Source organism: Salvelinus fontinalis, unplaced genomic scaffold, assembly GCF_029448725.1.
Source record: "Salvelinus fontinalis isolate EN_2023a unplaced genomic scaffold, ASM2944872v1 scaffold_0450, whole genome shotgun sequence".
Lineage (NCBI taxonomy): Eukaryota > Metazoa > Chordata > Actinopteri > Salmoniformes > Salmonidae > Salvelinus > Salvelinus fontinalis.
In genome coordinates, this window is record NW_026600659.1 from 139,513 (window position 1) to 157,108 (window position 17,596).

Genomic DNA, 17,596 nt, shown 5'->3' on the forward strand with positions numbered 1-17,596 from the left:
ACAGTTCACAGTTTTTTTGTCTTTGAATGACAGCTGACGAGGACCAAAGGGAGCGGCAGGTTTTTAACGAGTGGGCGTGTTCTGGCCACAGCTGTGGTGTAGGAGGAGTTCTAGATTCTAGAGATGCTGCTTCGTCATAGGATAGTCTGTAGGCTAAGCAAAGCTCCACAAGAATACTTACGTTTGCATTGCCCTCAATTTAATCCGATTTTATGAGAGATAAATCAAAAAAGCAACTGTATGTATATGACTTATTACTGGGTCTCATGTGGCTGGACACTACTCTGCTGTTCTCCTCTCCTCTGTGAATTTCCAGCAGGCATATAGATGAACACCTGTCTTCTCTAGCCTGGCCCTGAAGGATGACTGTGTGAGGGAGGAGACAAGGGGGGGGGAGACTATGGAGGCATAGAACTTCTCCGTAATTAGTCCTCTGGACTATCCAATAACAGGGCTAGGACAGATATTTGAGACTTTAAAAACAAATAGTCTGAAGAAGAAACAAAGAGTTATGTGACGGTCGGGGAATCGTCTCTCTGTATCTGAGGAGATGTTGAAACTGAAGTCAGTGAGGAAATATAGGAGCCTAAAGGGGAGATGCTTGCTAAAATTACAGCTTTCGCTGTATTGAGTTATAAAAGTATTGCTCCGGGTAACAGAATAACAAAGAACCGACCTTCATCTTCTTCTCTGGCAATACAAACACCCACTCATAAACTCTCTTGTCTAGTAGTGCATGACCACACACACACACAAAGACACAAAGACACACACACACACACACACACACACACACACACACACACACACACACACACACACACACAATCATCCAACTGTGTGGGGGCCCTCAACAGATTACAGAAGAGGGTGTGTGTGTGTGTGTGTGTGTGCGTGCGTGCGTGCGTGTGTGGTAGGGAGGTGTGAGAGGCCCCCAGTTTAATTTAGAACCACGGCTGTGTACGGTTACCGTGGAAACCTTTGTCTCCGTGAAGCGTGGGGATGAGGAAGAAGGATGCTGATTGGTCCTTGGGGCCTCAGTGACATAAAGCAGTAGGTGACCTCCTGGATCACACATCTATTAAACAGCTAGGCTTGCGTCCCCAATGGGACCCTATTCCCTTTATAGGGCACTAGATGCAGCCATAGGGCTCTGGTCAAAAGTAGGGCACACTATGTAGGGAATAGACTGCCATTTGGAACACTCCTCTATTTCCTCACTGACTGCAGTTTCAACATCTCCTCAGATTCACAAGCATTTTCCGCTACGTCCGCAATAACATCTGCTAAATATGTGTATGTGACCAATATACTTGGATTAGATTTATACCCTAGTGTTATACAGTGAGGACTCTCCCCTGACTGGTCACTCCTCTACACAGATCAGATACTGGACTAAATAGGAGAAACATGGTGGACATAGAGTGGAGCTACTGGAGCTTACACCAACCTCCCAGTGAGCCTCAAATGTTAAAAGTGAGAATCAGCAAAAAAGGTGGACAAATGTCTGAAGTGTAAACCCCTTTCTTCTCTCGAGCTAGAGACTTGAAAACATTGTTCTGTTCTAATGACCACTACGCCCTCTGGTGTTCACTTGGAAGAATGACAAGGCACTCGGAATCCCCACCAAGCCTCAACATGACCTTGGTCCACAGCAGAGTGACGATTTCCACCCTCCGTTCCTGTCCTGAGCAGGTAACAAACTAAAACAACAATAATGACCTGATCGTAGACACAAAATCTCTTTTAAAGCCTGAAGGAGAGACAACACAATACTGTATGTACAGGCATTCTGTTTATTTGTATCTATGAGTTTTGAAATAAGTCATATGATCATTTAAAAGAACGTGCAAGCTGTTTGGACAGAGAAATATCTGCTCATCATGGTATTAACTTGGGAACTTCCCCCCCCCCCCAAAAAAAGCACAAATGTACAAAATCACACAGCGTATAATATATACAACACGTAATAAATAAAAATGAAAAAAGTCTCCAAGAACACTAAAACACAGACAAGCACTTTGCCCATTCAGAAACAAACAACAACATTTACATTAAAGATAGGAACAATAAAATCGATAAAGACAAGAAATAACATCTTATTACAAAACGTGATACATGGTTGGATTTGCTGCTCTGGAGTTGACAGTGTCGTGTTGTACTCTACACGTGTCACGGTTAGGTAGAGCACATGGTCCTTCAGTAGCAGTATGTACAGCGCACTAACTAAACACGTTGTCCAGCTGATATTGCCTAAACAGCGAATCAAATCAATCCGCCAATCGATCATTTGACTTGATTGGTTGATAAACAGCATTTCCTAGTTGACTAGTCGTTTGATTCGCCCTAATAATCCATAGCAGCGTCTTCACAGTTACTATTCCCTGACATAGTACGTCTACTTGGCTCTGCTCACAGCTCCACGTTCACTGAGTAAGACAACTAGTGATATTGTATGTTGAGGCAACCAGGACAGAACAGTGAAATAAAAAAACACGAAAACATTTCTGACTAGATTCCACTGTCTCTAACTGAATGTCACTTCTAGATTCCACTGTCTCTGAATGTCACTTCTAGATTCCGCTGTCTCTAACTGAATGTCACTTCTAGATTCCGCTGTCTCTAACTGAATGTCACTTCTAGATTCCACTGTCTCTGAATGTCACTTCTAGATTCCACTGTCTCTGAATGTCCCTTCTAGATTCCACTGTCTCTAACCGAATGTCACTTCTAGATTCCACTGTCTCTGAATGTCACTTCTAGATTCCACTGTCTCTACCTGAATGTCACTTCTAGATTCCACTGTCTCTAACTGAATGTCACTTCTAGATTCCACTGTCTCTGAATGTCACTTCTAGATTCCACTGTCTCTGAATGTCCCTTCTAGATTCCACTGTCTCTAACCGAATGTCACTTCTAGATTCCACTGTCTCTGAATGTCACTTCTAGATTCCACTGTCTCTACCTGAATGTCACTTCTAGATTCCACTGTTTCTAATTGAATGTCACTTCTAGATTCCACTGTCTCTAACTGAATGTCGCTTCTAGATTCCACTGTCTCTAACTGAATGTCGCTTCTAGATTCCACTGTCTCTAACTGAATGTTACTTCTAGATTCCACCGTCTCCAACTGAATGTCATTTCCAGATTCCGCTGTTTCTAACTGAATGTCCCTTCTAGATTCCACTGTCTCTACCTGAATGTCACTTCTAGATTCCACTGTCTCTACCTGAATGTCACTTCTAGATTCCACTGTCTCTACCTGAATGTCCCTTCTAGATTCCACTGTCTCTAACTGAATGTCGCTTCTAGATTCCACTGTCTCTAACTGAATGTCACTTCTAGATTCCACTGTCTCTGAATGTCACTTCTAGATTCCACTCTCTAACTGAATGTCGCTTCTAGATTCCACTGTCTCTAACTGAATGGCGCTTCTAGATTCCACTGTCTCTAACTGAATGTTACTTCTAGATTCCACCGTCTCCAACTGAATGTCATTTCCAGATTCCGCTGTTTCTAACTGAATGTCCCTTCTAGATTCCACTGTCTCTACCTGAATGTCACTTCTAGATTCCACTGTCTCTACCTGAATGTCACTTCTAGATTCCACTGTCTCTACCTGAATGTCCCTTCTAGATTCCACTGTCTCTAACTGAATGTCGCTTCTAGATACCACTGTCTCTAACTGAATGTCACTTCTAGATTCCACTGTCTCTGAATGTCACTTCTAGATTCCACTCTCTAACTGAATGTCGCTTCTAGATTCCACTGTCTCTAACTGAATGGCGCTTCTAGATTCCACTGTCTCTGAATGTCACTTCTAGATTCCACTCTCTAACTGAATGTCGCTTCTAGATTCCACTGTCTCTAACTGAATGGCGCTTCTAGATTCCACTGTCTCTAACTGAATGTTACTTCTAGATTCCACCGTCTCCAACTGAATGTCATTTCCAGATTCCGCTGTTTCTAACTGAATGTCCCTTCTAGATTCCACTGTCTCTACCTGAATGTCAATTCTAGATTCCACTGTCTCTACCTGAATGTCACTTCTAGATTCCACTGTCTCTACCTGAATGTCCCTTCTAGATTCCACTGTCTCTAACTGAATGTCCCTTCTAGATTCCACTGTCTCTAACTGAATGTCGTTTCTAGATTCCACTGTCTATAACTGAATGTCACTTCTAGATTCCACTGTATCTAACTGAATGTCACTTCTAGATTCCACTGTCTCTAACTGACTGTCCCTTCTAGATTCCACTGTATCTAACTGAATGTCACTTCAGATTCCACTGTCTATAACTGAATGTCACTTCTAGATTCCACTGTCTCTGAATGTCACTTCTAGATTCCACTGTCTCTAACTGAATGTCATTTCTAGATTCCACTGTCTCTAACTGAATGTCACTTCTAGATTCCACTGTCTCTGAATGTCGCTTCTAGATGCCACTGTCTCTAACTGAATGTCGCTTCTAGATTCCACTGTCTCTAACTGAATGTCACTTCTAGATTCCACTGTTTCAAAATGAATGTCGCTTCTAGATTCCACTGTCTCTAACCGAATGTCACTTCTAGATTCCGCTGTCTCTAACTGAATGTCACTTCTAGATTCCGCTGTCTCTAACTGAATGTCATTTCCAGATTCCACTGTTTCTAACTGAATGTCACTTCTAGATTCCGCTGTCTCTAACTGAATGTCACTTCTAGATTCCGCTGTCTCTAACTGAATGTAATTTCCAGATTCCACTGTCTCTAACTGAATGTCATTTCCAGATTCCACTGTTTCTAATTGAATGTCACTTCTAGATTCCGCTGTCTCTAACTGAATGTCGCTTCTAGATTCCACTGACTCTAACTGAATGTCGCTTTTAGATTCCACTGACTCCAACTGAATGTCACTTCTAGATTCCACTGTCTCTAACTGAATGTCGCTTCTAGATTCCACTGTCTCCAACTGAATGTCATTTCAAGATTCCGCTGTCTCTAACTGAATGTCGCTTCTAGATTCCACTGTCTCTAACTGAATGTCACTTCTAGATTCCACTGTCTCTAATTGAATGTCACTTCTAGATTCCACTGTCTCTAACTGAATGTCGCTTCTAGATGCCACTGTCTCTAACCGAATGTCACTTCTAGATTCCACTGTCTCTAACTGAATGTCACTTCTAGATTCCACTGTCTCTAACTGAATGTCGCTTCTAGATTCCACTGTCTCTGAATGTCACTTCTAGATTCCACTGTCTCTAACCGAATGTCACTTCTAGATTCCACTGTCTCTAACTGAATGTCGCTTCTAGATTCCACTGTCTCTAACTGAATGTCACTTCTAGATTCCACTGTCTCTAACTGAATGTCACTTCTAGATTCCACTGTCTCTAACCGAATGTCACTTCTAGATTCCACTGTCTCTAACTGAATGGCACTTCTAGATTCCACTGTCTCCAACTGAATGTCACTTCTAATAATAATGAGTAATGCTTTTTATTAGCATGTACAGTAAACAAGTCTAACTGGCCAAGTTGTAATTGGATAAAGCTTAGCTTGCATTTCAAGAGCTCAAGTGTCAAATTTGTTTTTTAGACCTTATGTAATCTCAGTGTGTGGCTAGGATAGCCAACAGCTAAGTCTGTCTTATTGAGAAAAAAGAACCATCACAACATTTTTTGTATGGGTCATGTAAACTGACCTCTTTCTCTCTCTCTCTGCTTATGGCAACAGCGTGAGTGGGCTGAAGAATTCAATGGCCTACCTCAAATAATATGAATCAACAAATCTGGACAAAGGACAAAAATGACAGTATGAGTAAGTCATATTCTTTAAAAGGCATACGTACACATTGAATGTTTAAATTAAAAAAGCCCAAAGATCGACTGACATTGTCTCCTGTATTGGATGTTGATGGAAGCCTACGTGTGTGTGGTGTGTTCCTGTCTCTAGATAGCAGTGTGACTGTTACCACTGAGTTATAGCTACACACCAGTGGGTTAGCTAGCTACACACCAGTCAGCTAGCTAGCTACACACCAGTCAGTTAGCTAGCTACACACCAGTGGGTTAGAGCTACACACCAGTCAGTTAGCTAGCTACACACCAGTGGGTTATAGCTACACACCAGTGGGTTATAGCTACACACCAGTGGGTTAGAGCTACACACCAGTGGGTTATAGCTACAAACCAGTCAGTTAGCTAGCTACAAACCAGCAGGTTAGCTAGCTACAAACCAGTCGGTCAGCTAGCTACAAACCAGTCGGTCAGCTAGCTACAAACCAGTCGGTCAGCTAGCTACAAACCAGTCGGTCAGCTAGCTACAAACCAGTCGGTCAGCTAGCTACAAACCAGTCGGTCAGCTAGCTACAAACCAGTCAGTTAGCTAGCTACAAACCAGTCGGTCAGCTAGCTAGCAACCAGTCGGTCAGCTAGCTAGCAACCAGTCGGTCAGCTAGCTACAAACCAGTCAGTTAGCTAGCTACAAACCAGTCAGTTAGCTAGCTACAAACCAGTCAGTTAGCTAGCTACAAACCAGTCGGTCAGCTAGCTACAAACCAGTCGGTCAGCTAGCTACAAACCAGTCGGTTAGCTAGCTACAAACCTCAACACTGCAGTACAGAGAGAGAACATGTTGATGTTATTGTTTTCCAGACCAGAAACGACTTAATATTGGATTAGTTGTAATGACGGTCACCTGGGACACGTCGCGACCTCTTACAAGGGTTGGGGTTATTTCCCTTTCAATTCAGTCAACGCAGAAAGTTAACTGAAATTCTCATTTTCCCCAATCAAAGCCAATGAGGAAAATTGGACATTTTCAATGTCAGTTTTCTTCATAAATTGACTGATTTGAAATGGAATTGACTCCAGCCTTGCCTTTTACCACACATCCACCTACAAGTAGTGTACTGTATAGGGAGTAGGGTGCCATGTAGGAGGTAAAATAAGATCAAACAGCAAGGCCTGTTAGTGCCAGCCTCCTTCAGCCCTATACCCCTCCCTCTGTCTAATCCCTCTTGGCCCTCCCCTTCCTCTTTCTCCTTCCATTCCCGTTGTCCACCCCTGACGACCTCTCCTTTTCCTCCACCTTGCCCCCTACCGCCGCTCCATTCCCCAGTCCCTTGGACAGCCCGTTGGAGACCCCGTTAGACAGAGCCTTGGAGGCCTTGGGCTCCCTGGGTTGGCGTGGCGTGCGACGATACGTCTGGTAGTAGAAGTTACCGAACAGGGCGATGAAGGTGAGGGCGTAGCAGATAAGGGCGTAGTGCATCCAGTGTGGAAACTCACAGTCCATGTAGAGGGACAGGGCAGTGTGGCCGATGGTGACATGGAACTGGATCTGAGGTAGAGACGGAGGGGAAATATTATTAAATATATATATTTACAGTATGACAGGGCTATACAGTCACAGTCCATGTAGAGGGACAGAGCTGTCTGGCCGATGGTAACATGGAACTGGATCTGAGGTAGAGACGGAGGGGAAATGTGATTCAATATATATATATATATATATATATATATATTTACAGTATGACAGGCCATCGGTGACATGAAACTGGATCTGAGGTAGAGACGGAGGGGAAATATGATTCAATATATATATATATATATATATATATATATATATATATATATATATATATATATATATATATATATATATTTACAGTATGACAGGCCATCGGTGACATGAAACTGGATCTGAGGTAGAGACGGAGGGAGGGATCAGTTGAAACCTTATTATGTACAGTGCCTTCTGGGAAAGTATTCAGACCCCTTGACTTTTAACACATTTTGTTACGTTACAGCCGTATTCTAAAATGGATCAAATAAAAAACATTTTCCTTATCAATCTATACACAATACCCCATAGTGACATAAGTATTCAGACCCTTTGCTATGAGACTTGAAATTGAGCTCAGGTGCATCCTGTTTCCATTGGTCATCCTTGAGATCGTTCTACAACTTGGAGTCCACCTGTGGTAAATTCAATTGATTGGACATGATTTGGAAAGGCACACACCTGTCTATATAAGGTCCCACAGTTGACAGTGCACGTCAGAGCAAAAACCAAGCCATGAGATCAAAGGAATTGTCCGTAGAGCTCAGAGACAGTCAACTGTGGACATGTACATTTAACATTTACATTTAAGTCATTTAGCAGACGCTCTTATCCAGAGCGACTTACAAATTGGCCCAGCAAGGTAGAAGGCAATCTGAGGGAAGAAGGTGAAACACAACCTTTCTGGTGATCTCTCCAGGTAGAGAAGAAGACCAGCTGGTTCTCATGATCTCTCCAGGTAGAGTAGAAGACCAGCTGGTTCTCATGATCTCTCCAGGTAGAGTAGAAGACCAGCTGGTTCTCATGATCTCTCCAGGTAGAGAAGAAGACCAGCTGGTTCTCATGATCTCTCCAGGTAGAGAAAGAAGACCAGCATCGTGATCTCTCCAGGTAGAGTAGAAGACCAGCTGGTTCTCATGATCTCTCCAGGTAGAGTAGAAGACCAGCTGGTTCTCATGATCTCTCCAGGTAGAGAAGAAGACCAGCTGGTTCTCATGATCTCTCCAGGTAGAGAAAGAAGACCAGCATCGTGATCTCTCCAGGTAGAGAAGAAGACCAGCTGGTTCTCATGATCTCTCCAGGTAGAGAAGAAGACCAGCTGGTTCTCATGATCTCTCCAGGTAGAGAAGAAGACCAGCTGGTTCTCCATAATCTCTCCAGGTAGAGTAGAAGACCAGCTGGTTCTCATGATCTCTCCAGGTAGAGAAAGAAGACCAGCTTCGGCCTTCGAGGTTCACTAACTGAATAGTCCAGCAACCCAGTAGTTATGATATGACATAATCCCATGAATGACTTAACTGTAAATCCATCTGAATCAAGTTAGACTGACTTACTGTAAACCCATCTGAATCAAGTTAGACTGGCTTACTGTAAATCCATCTGAATCAAATTAGACTGACTTATTGTAAATCCATCTGAATCAAGTTAGACTGACTTAACTGTAAATCCATCTGAATCAAGTTACTGTAAATCCATCTGAATCAAGTTACTGTAAATCCATCTGAATCAAGTTACTGTAAATCCATCTGAATCAAGTTAGACTGACTTAACTGTAAATCCATCTGAATCAAGTTACTGTAAACGGATCTCTTACCATCTGTATGACAGTCAGGTACTTCTTCCACCACAGGTACTTCTGGATCTTGGGTCCAAAGGAGGCCAGACCATAGTACAGATACATCAGGACATGGATGGCTGCGTTCATGTGTGCACCAAAGAATGCTGCAAAGGGGAGGGGGGGAACCCAGACAGATAATGTGATGAGGGAGGGGGAAACCAGACAGATAATGTGATGAGGGAGGGGGGACCCAGACAGATAATGTGATGAGGGAGGGGGGACCCAGACAGATAATGTGATGAGGGAGGGGGGACCCAGACAGATAATGTGATGAGGGGAGGGGGGACCCAGACAGATAATGTGATGAGGGGGGGGGGGGGGGGGACCCAGACAGATAATGTGATGAGGGGGGGGACCCAGACAGATAATGTGATGAGGGGGGGGGGGGGGGGCCCAGACAGATAATGTGATGAGGGGGGGGGGGGGACCCAGACAGATAATGTGATGAGGGGGGGGGGGGGACCCAGACAGATAATGTGATGAGGGAGGGGGGACCCAGACAGATAATGTGATGAGGGAGGGGGGGACCCAGACAGATAATGTGATGAGGGGGGGGGGACCCAGACAGATAATGTGATGAGGGGGGGGGACGGGACCCAGACAGATAATGTGATGAGGGGGGGGGACCCAGACAGATAATGTGATGAGGGGGGGGGACCCAGACAGATAATGTGATGAGGGGGGGGGGGGGGGGGGCCCAGACAGATAATGTGATGAGGGGGGGGACCCAGACAGATAATGTGATGAGGGGGGGGGGGGGGGACCCAGACAGATAATGTGATGAGGGGGGGGACCCAGACAGATAATGTGATGAGGGGGGGGGGACCCAGACAGATAATGTGATGAGGGGGGGGTGACCCAGACAGATAATGTGATGAGGGAGGGGGGACCCAGACAGATAATGTGATGAGGGGGGGGGGAACCCAGACAGATAATGTGATGAGGGGGGGGGGGGACCCAGACAGATAATGTGATGAGGGGGGGGGGGGGGCCCAGACAGATAATGTTATGAGGGGGGGAACCCAGACAGATAATGTGATGAGGGGGGGGGGGGACCCAGACAGATAATGTGATGAGATCCATTCCCAAATTACTAATAACGCATTAATTTATCGTTACTGCATTCGGCTACAGTTCAACGCAGAAGAAGAGATTCCTTTAATCTCAAAGGAAGTTGCTGGTTAAGTATAACAAAATATATAAGTAGAGGGGATACTCACACTGTCCGCCAGCGACCCACTTGATGCCGATCCACCAGAGAGTGAACATGGTACAGTGGTGGTAGACGTGTAGGAAGCTGACCTGGTTAAACTTCTTCCTCAGGATGAAGAACACCGTGTCCAGGTACTCTACTCCTTTAGAGATGAAATACCACCACAAGGCTGCTGCTATCTGTGAATGGGGACGGGGGACGGGGGGACGGGGGACGGGTGGACGGGGGACGGGGGGTCGGGGGACGGACGGGGAGATGGGGGACGGGGGACGGGGGGACAGGGAGACGGGGGGACGGGGGACGGGGGACGGGGACAGGGGGGACAGGTGGACGGGGGACGGGGGGACAGGGGACGGGGGGACATTAGTATCATCGAGGAGGATTTGGACAATCTTCTCCAGACAGGTTATATTTCATAACCTAAAGGGGTCATGACCTCTCTAGAGGGGAAGTTTTATGTGTCTGCTAGAATCTGTAGACTAAAGACTATAGAGCCTGATATGATCCTTGACCTTTGACCTTTCATCATCAACCTTGGACACAAAATGGTCGCTGACGTCGGAGAGGAAGAGGAGAAGCGAAAGGGATAACTGGGCCCAAAATGTGTCTTCTGCAGCAGATGGGGTTTGTATATATAAATGTTTTGCTCACCGAGGGGGTTTTCCCTCACCAGGCAAAGACTTTTTGTATGGTCAATGAGAGAGTGTCGAATTTGGTCAACAAAAACTGTAATGGCTTATTTGATACGAGAGGCTTATTTGATACAGGAGGCTCATTTGATACAGGAGGCTTATTTGATACAGGAGGCTCATTTGATACAGGAGGCTCATTTGATCGAATAGAACACTTTATACCTGTTGTTCAGACGTGTATCTGCCATCTCATTGGCTAGAACGGTCCCACTTTGATCTTGCCCTCCTTCCCGACTGCCTTCCATTTTTGAAGACATTTATTGTCATTGTTAGAGCGGTCACTTGAGTATCTGGTCCATATAATGGATCATCTGTACGGACGTGGCATGCTGCCTGGTGTAAACGTCATGGAGCAGTAGATAGGTAAAACCGACCCCCCCCCCCCCTGCTGGCTCCGTCTGTCTGATAGGAGGGTAAACGTCATGGAGCAGTAGCTAGGGAAAACCGAACCCCCCCCCCCTGCTGGCTCCGTCTGTCTGATAGGAGGGTAAACGTCATGGAGCAGTAGCTAGGGAAAACCGAACCCCCCCCCCCTGCTGGCTCCGTCTGTCTGATAGGAGGGTAAACGTCATGGAGCAGTAGCTAGGGAAAACCGACCCCCCCCCCCCCCCCCCCCCCCCCCCCCTGCTGGCTCCGTCTGTTTGATAGGAGGGTTTGATCAGATAAAAGAAGCCTGATCATGTTTCTTAACGACACGTCTCCCAGAGGTGAGTGAAAGAGAGAGCGGGTATCTAATTCCATGATCCCAGTCGCTGCAAGGATCAGGGCCAGCCAGCATCTCCCAGGTACTGGTCATACCTGTACTACTGGTCATACCTGTACTACTGGTCATAATGGTACTACTGGTCATACCTGTACTACTGGTCATACCTGTACTACTGGTCATACCTGTACTACTGGCCATACCTGTACTACTGGTCATACCTGTACTACTGGCCATACCTGTACTACTGGTCATACCTGTACTACTGGCCATACCTGTACTACTGGTCATACCTGTACTACTGGTCATACCTGTACTACTGGTCATACCTGTACTACCCAGTCGCTGCAAGGATCATGACCAGCCAGCATCTCCCAGTTACTGGTCATACCTGTACTACTGGTCATACCTGTACTACTGGTCATAATGGTACTACTGGTCATACCTGTACTACTGGTCATACCTGTACTACTGGTCATAATGGTACTACTGGTCATACCTGTACTACTGGCCATACCTGTACTACTGGTCATACCTGTACTACTGGCCTGTACTACCCAGTCGCTGCAGGGATCAGGGCCAGCCAGCATCTCCCAGTTACTGGTCATACCTGTACTACTGGTCATAATGGTACTACTGGTCATACCGGTACTACTGGTCATACCTGTACTACTGGTCATACCTGTACTACTGGTCATACCTGTTCTACTGGTCAATCCTGTACTACTGGTCATACCTGTACTACTGGTCATAATGGTACTACTGGCCATACCTGTACTACTGGCCATACCTGTACTACTGGCCATACCTGTACTACTGGTCATACCTGTACTACCCAGTCGCTGCAGGGATCAGGGCCAGCCAGCATCTCCCAGTTACTGGTCATACCTGTACTACTGGTCATAATGGTACTACTGGTCATACCTGTACTACTGGTCATACCTGTACTACCCAGTCGCTGCAGGGATCAGGGCCAGCCAGCATCTCCCAGTTACTGGTCATACCTGTACTACTGGTCATAATGGTACTACTGGTCATACCTGTACTACTGGTCATACCTGTACTACCCAGTCGCTGCAGGGATCAGGGCCAGCCAGCATCTCCCAGTTACTGGTCATACCTGTACTACTGGTCATACCTGTACTACTGGTCATACCTGTACTACTGGTCATACCTGTACTACTGGTCATACCTGTACTACTGGTCATAATGGTACTACTGGTCATACCTGTACTACTGGCCATAATGGTACTACTGGTCATACCTGTACTACTGGTCATACCTGTACTACTGGTCATACCTGTACTACTGGTCATAATGGTACTACTGGTCATAATGGTACTACTGGTCATAATGGTACTACTGGTCATAATGGTACTACTGGTCATAATGGTACTACTGGTCATAATGGTACTACTGGTCATACCTGTACTACTGGCCATAATGGTACTACTGGTCATACCTGTACTACTGGTCATAATGGTACTACTGGTCATACCTGTACTACTGGTCATAATGGTACTACTGGTCATACCTGTACTACTGGTCATAATGGTACTACTGGTCATACCTGTACTACTGGTCATAATGGTACTACTGGTCATACCTGTACTACTGGTCATAATGGTACTACTGGTCATACCTGTACTACTGGCCATAATGGTACTACTGGTCATACCTGTACTACTGGTCATACCTGTACTACTGGTCATACCTGTACTACTGGTCATACCTGTACTACTGGTCATACCTGTACTACTGGTCATACCTGTACTACTGGTCATAATGGTACTACTGGTCATACCTGTACTACTGGTCATAATGGTACTACTGGTCATACCTGTACTACTGGTCATACCTGTACTACTGGTCATACCTGTACTACTGGTCATACCTGTACTACTGGTCTTACCTGTACTACTGGTCATACCTGTACTACTGGTCATATGGTCATACCTGTACTACTGGTCATACCTGTACTACTGGTCATACCTGTACTACTGGTCATATTTTGTGAATATTCTATTGGTTCCATTGCGACAGGCAACCTGCATCAAGCCACACGAAAGATTTAGAAATTATTTCAAATACTACTTGAACTCAGGTCCCGGGTCGTTTCTGGGTGAACTCACCCGGACTTCATTGGGGTCGTCTGAGTAGTCAACAGACTGGCAGATGTAGCTGTATCCGGCCGCCCGAGCCGCCAGGAAGAGCTGAGAATAGAGGAGATCACCACACACTTTATTAACACCAAGAGAGAGAGAGAAGAGATCACCACACACTTTATTATCCAAGAGAGAGAGACAGAGACAGATAGAAAGAGAGAGAGAGAGACAGAGAGACAGAGAGAGAGACAGAGAGACAGAGAGAGAGAGAGACAGAGAGAGAGAGAGACAGAGAGAGAGACAGAGACAGAGACAGAGAGAGAGAGAGAGACAGAGACAGAGACAGAGACAGAGACAGAGACAGAGACAGAGACAGAGACAGAGAGAGAGAGAGAGAGAGAGAGAGAGAAACTAAGAGCAGACAGATATCAACTAATGGAAACAGGGAATCTAAGGAGTCTTACACAACTAAATTAGACTTTGAAATGTTTTCTGAATGCTCAAAAAAGGTGAAAGTGAAATACAGTGGGGCAAAAAAGTATTTAGTCAGCCACCAATTGTGCAAGTTCTCCCACTTAAAAAGATGAGAGAGGCCTGTAATTCATCATAGGTACACTTCAACTATGACAGACAAAATGAGAAGAAAAAAATCCAGAAAATCACATTGTAGGATTTTTTATGAATTTATTTGCAAATTATGGTGGAAAATAAGTATTTTGTCAATAACAAAAGTTTATCTCAATACTTTGTTATATACCCTTTGTTGGCAATGACAGAGGTCAAACATTTTCTGTAAGTCTTCACAAGGTTTTCACACACTGTTGCTGGTATTTTGGCCCATTCCTCCATGCAGATCTCCTCTAGAGCAGTGATGTTTTGGGGCTGTTGCTGGGCAACATGGACTTTCAACTCCCTCCAAAGATTTTCTATGGGGTTGAGATCTGGAGACTGGCTAGGCCACTCCAGGACCTTGAAATGCTTCTTACGAAGCCACTCCTTCGTTGCCCGGGCGGTGTGCTTGGGATCATTGTCATGCTGAAAGACCCAGCCACGTTTCATCTTCAATGCCCTTGCTGATGGAAGGAGGTTTTCACTCAATCTCACGATACATGGCCCCATTCATTCTTTCCTTTACACGGATCAGTCGTTCTGGTTCCTTTGCAGAAAAACAGCCCCAAAGCATGATGTTTCCACCCCCATGCTTCACAGTAGGTATGGTGTTCTTTGGATGCAACTCAGCATTCTTTGTCCTCCAAACACGACGAGTTGAGTTTTTACCAAAAAGTTATATTTTGGTTTCATCTGACCATATGACATTCTCCCAATCTTCTTCTGGATCATCCAAATGCTCTCTAGCAAACTTCAGACGGGCCTGGACATGTACTGGCTTAAGCAGGGGGACACGTCTGGCACTGCAGGATTTGAGTCCCTGGCGGCGTAGTCTGTTACTGATGGTAGGCTTCGTTACTTTGGTCCCAGCTCTCTGCAGGTCATTCACTAGGTCCCCCTGTGTGGTTCTGGGATTTTTGCTCACCGTTCTTATGATCATTTTGACCCCACGGGGTGAGATCTTGCGTGGAGCCCCAGATCGAGGGAGATTATCAGTGGTCTTGTATGTCTTCCATTTCCTAATAATTGCTCCCACAGTTGATTTCTTCAAACCAAGCTGCTTACCTATTGCAGATTCAGTCTTCCCAGCCTGGTGCAGGTCTACACTTTTGTTTCTGGTGTCCTTTGACAGCTCTTTGGTCTTGACCATAGTGGAGTTTGGAGTGTGACTGTTTGAGGTTGTGGACAGGTGTCTTTTATACTGATAACAAGTTCAAACAGGTGCCATTAATACAGGTAACGAGTGGAGGACAGAGGAGCCTCTTAAAGAAGAAGTTACAGGTCTGTGAGAGACAGAAATCTTGCTTGTTTGTAGGTGACCAAATACTTATTTTCCACCATAATTTGCAAATAAATTCATTAAAAATCCTACAATGTGATTACAGGCATCTCTCATCTTTTTAAGTGGGAGAACTTGCACAATTGGTGGCTGACTAAATACTTTTTTGCCCCACTGTATATAATATTCAACAACTCTTGGAGGACAATGAAAGTTGATTTAAGTTAGTCTCCAGTCTCTTGTGACAGATTAAATCGAGAAACTGGCCAGACCAGCAAACACACAATATTTGGTATCTGGATGTGATGAGATGAGATTTAAATAAAAGTTTAAACGTCCCCCACCTCTTTGCAGATGAAGAAGTTGAAGACGACCATGCTGAAGTTGTAGAGGATGAGTGTCTTCTTGAGCTGGAAGGGTTCTCTGTTCTGCATGTACTTGGGCCCCAGCCACAGGAACAGCAGGTAGGAGGAACTGATGGCCAGCGTTGGGAGGGGGTTGTCCATCAGGGGCCATTTCTCCACTCGTTTGTCTGGGGGACAGTACAATATACTCAGTATTATCGCCATGATAAAAGGTGAGTAATATAAACATCTGACATTTCTTCCTCTACACTGAACAAAAATAGAAACGCAAACATGTAAAGTGTAGGTTCCATGTTTCATGAGTTGAAATAAAAAATAAAAATCCCCAAAATGTTCCATACACGCACAAAAATACGTATTTATCTCAAATGTTGTGCACAAATTTGTACCCATCCCTGGTAGTGAGCATTTCTACTTTGCCAAGATAATCGAGCCACCTGACAGGTGTTGCATATCAAGAAGCCGATTAAACAGCATGATCATTACACAGGTGCACCTTGTGCTGGGGGACAATAAAAGGCCACTCTAAAATGGGCAGTTTTGTCACCCAACACAATGCCACAGACGTGTCAAGCTTTGAGGGAGTGTGCAATTGGCATGCTGACTACAGGAACATCCACCAGAGCTGTTTCCAGATAATTGAATGTTCATTTCTCTACCATAAGCCGCCTCCAACGTTGTTTTTTTTAAATTTGGCAGTACGTCCAATTGGCCTCACAACCGCAGACCAAGTGTGTAACCACGGCAGCCCAGGACCTCCACATCCGTCTTCTTCACCTGCGGGATCGTCTGGGGGGTGGGGGGGTATTTCTGTCTGTAATAAAGCCCTTTTCTGGAGGATAACTCATTCTGATTGGCTGGGCCTGGGCCTGGGTGGGACTGATCTCCTTCTATGAACTGTAACTCAGTAAAATGGTTGAAATTGTGGCATGTTGCGTTCATATTTTTGTTCAGTGTAGAAAGAGAAAGAGACTTGTATTCTGAGATTCTCGCAAACAAAGATCAAGATTAAACCTCTCTCTAATAAACACACACACACACACACACACACACACACACACACACACACACACCACACACACCACACACACACACACACACCACACACACACACACACACACACACACACACACACACACACACACACACCACACACACACACACACACACACACACACACACACACACACACACACACACACACCGGGAGTGTGAGGATTACCTGCGATGGTAAGGGCCCATTTATATAAATTAATGGTATCATTTATCAGATGTGTGGTGAGCTCCATCTTTGCAGGCCAGTATCGGAGTTCCCCTGGCAGAAAGACACACGGAGAAGACAGCAGAAGAGCTCAGTAAAACATCCTCGGGTGTTTTAACATCATCCAGCTATCACTGAACACTACCACGTAGCCCCCCCCCCCCCCCCCCCCCCCCCCCATCTGTTGAGGAGGTCATCCTCTCTC

At 45.2% G+C, this 17,596-nt stretch overlaps 1 protein-coding gene across 2 annotated transcripts; it reads right to left on the reverse strand.

Annotated features, from left to right (window-relative positions):
- Window positions 1-1,776: 1,776 nt before the first annotated feature.
- Window positions 1,777-17,513, reverse strand: LOC129846086 (elongation of very long chain fatty acids protein 4-like). Of its 2 annotated transcripts, XR_008758200.1 has the most exons (7): window positions 17,353-17,513; window positions 16,109-16,296; window positions 13,904-13,984; window positions 10,384-10,555; window positions 9,140-9,267; window positions 2,780-7,323; window positions 1,777-2,531 (listed from the first exon to the last, which is right to left on the reverse strand). XR_008758200.1 is itself a non-coding variant. In XM_055914078.1 (6 exons), the coding sequence occupies exons 1-6, from the start codon at window positions 17,417-17,419 to the stop codon at window positions 6,991-6,993; spliced, it is 969 nt and encodes a 322-aa protein (XP_055770053.1). In that variant the 5' UTR covers window positions 17,420-17,513; the 3' UTR covers window positions 1,777-6,990. The 2 variants fall into 2 exon arrangements, 1 of the variants encoding a protein (XP_055770053.1); XM_055914078.1 differs by having other exon boundaries at window positions 1,777-7,323.
- Between the last annotated feature and the right edge of the window lie 83 nt (window positions 17,514-17,596).

Excerpts from the sequence above, each read along its gene's own strand:
- LOC129846086 (XM_055914078.1), bottom strand. The coding sequence starts at position 17,419 with ATGGAGCTCACCACACATCTGATAAATGATACCATTAATTTATATAAA. Across the intron at positions 13,985-16,108 it reads ACTTCTTCATCTGCAAAGAG|CTCTTCCTGGCGGCTCGGGC; the intron begins GTGGGGGACGTT and ends CTCTATTCTCAG. Across the intron at positions 10,556-13,903 it reads ACGACCCCAATGAAGTCCGG|ATAGCAGCAGCCTTGTGGTG; the intron begins GTGAGTTCACCC and ends CCCCATTCACAG.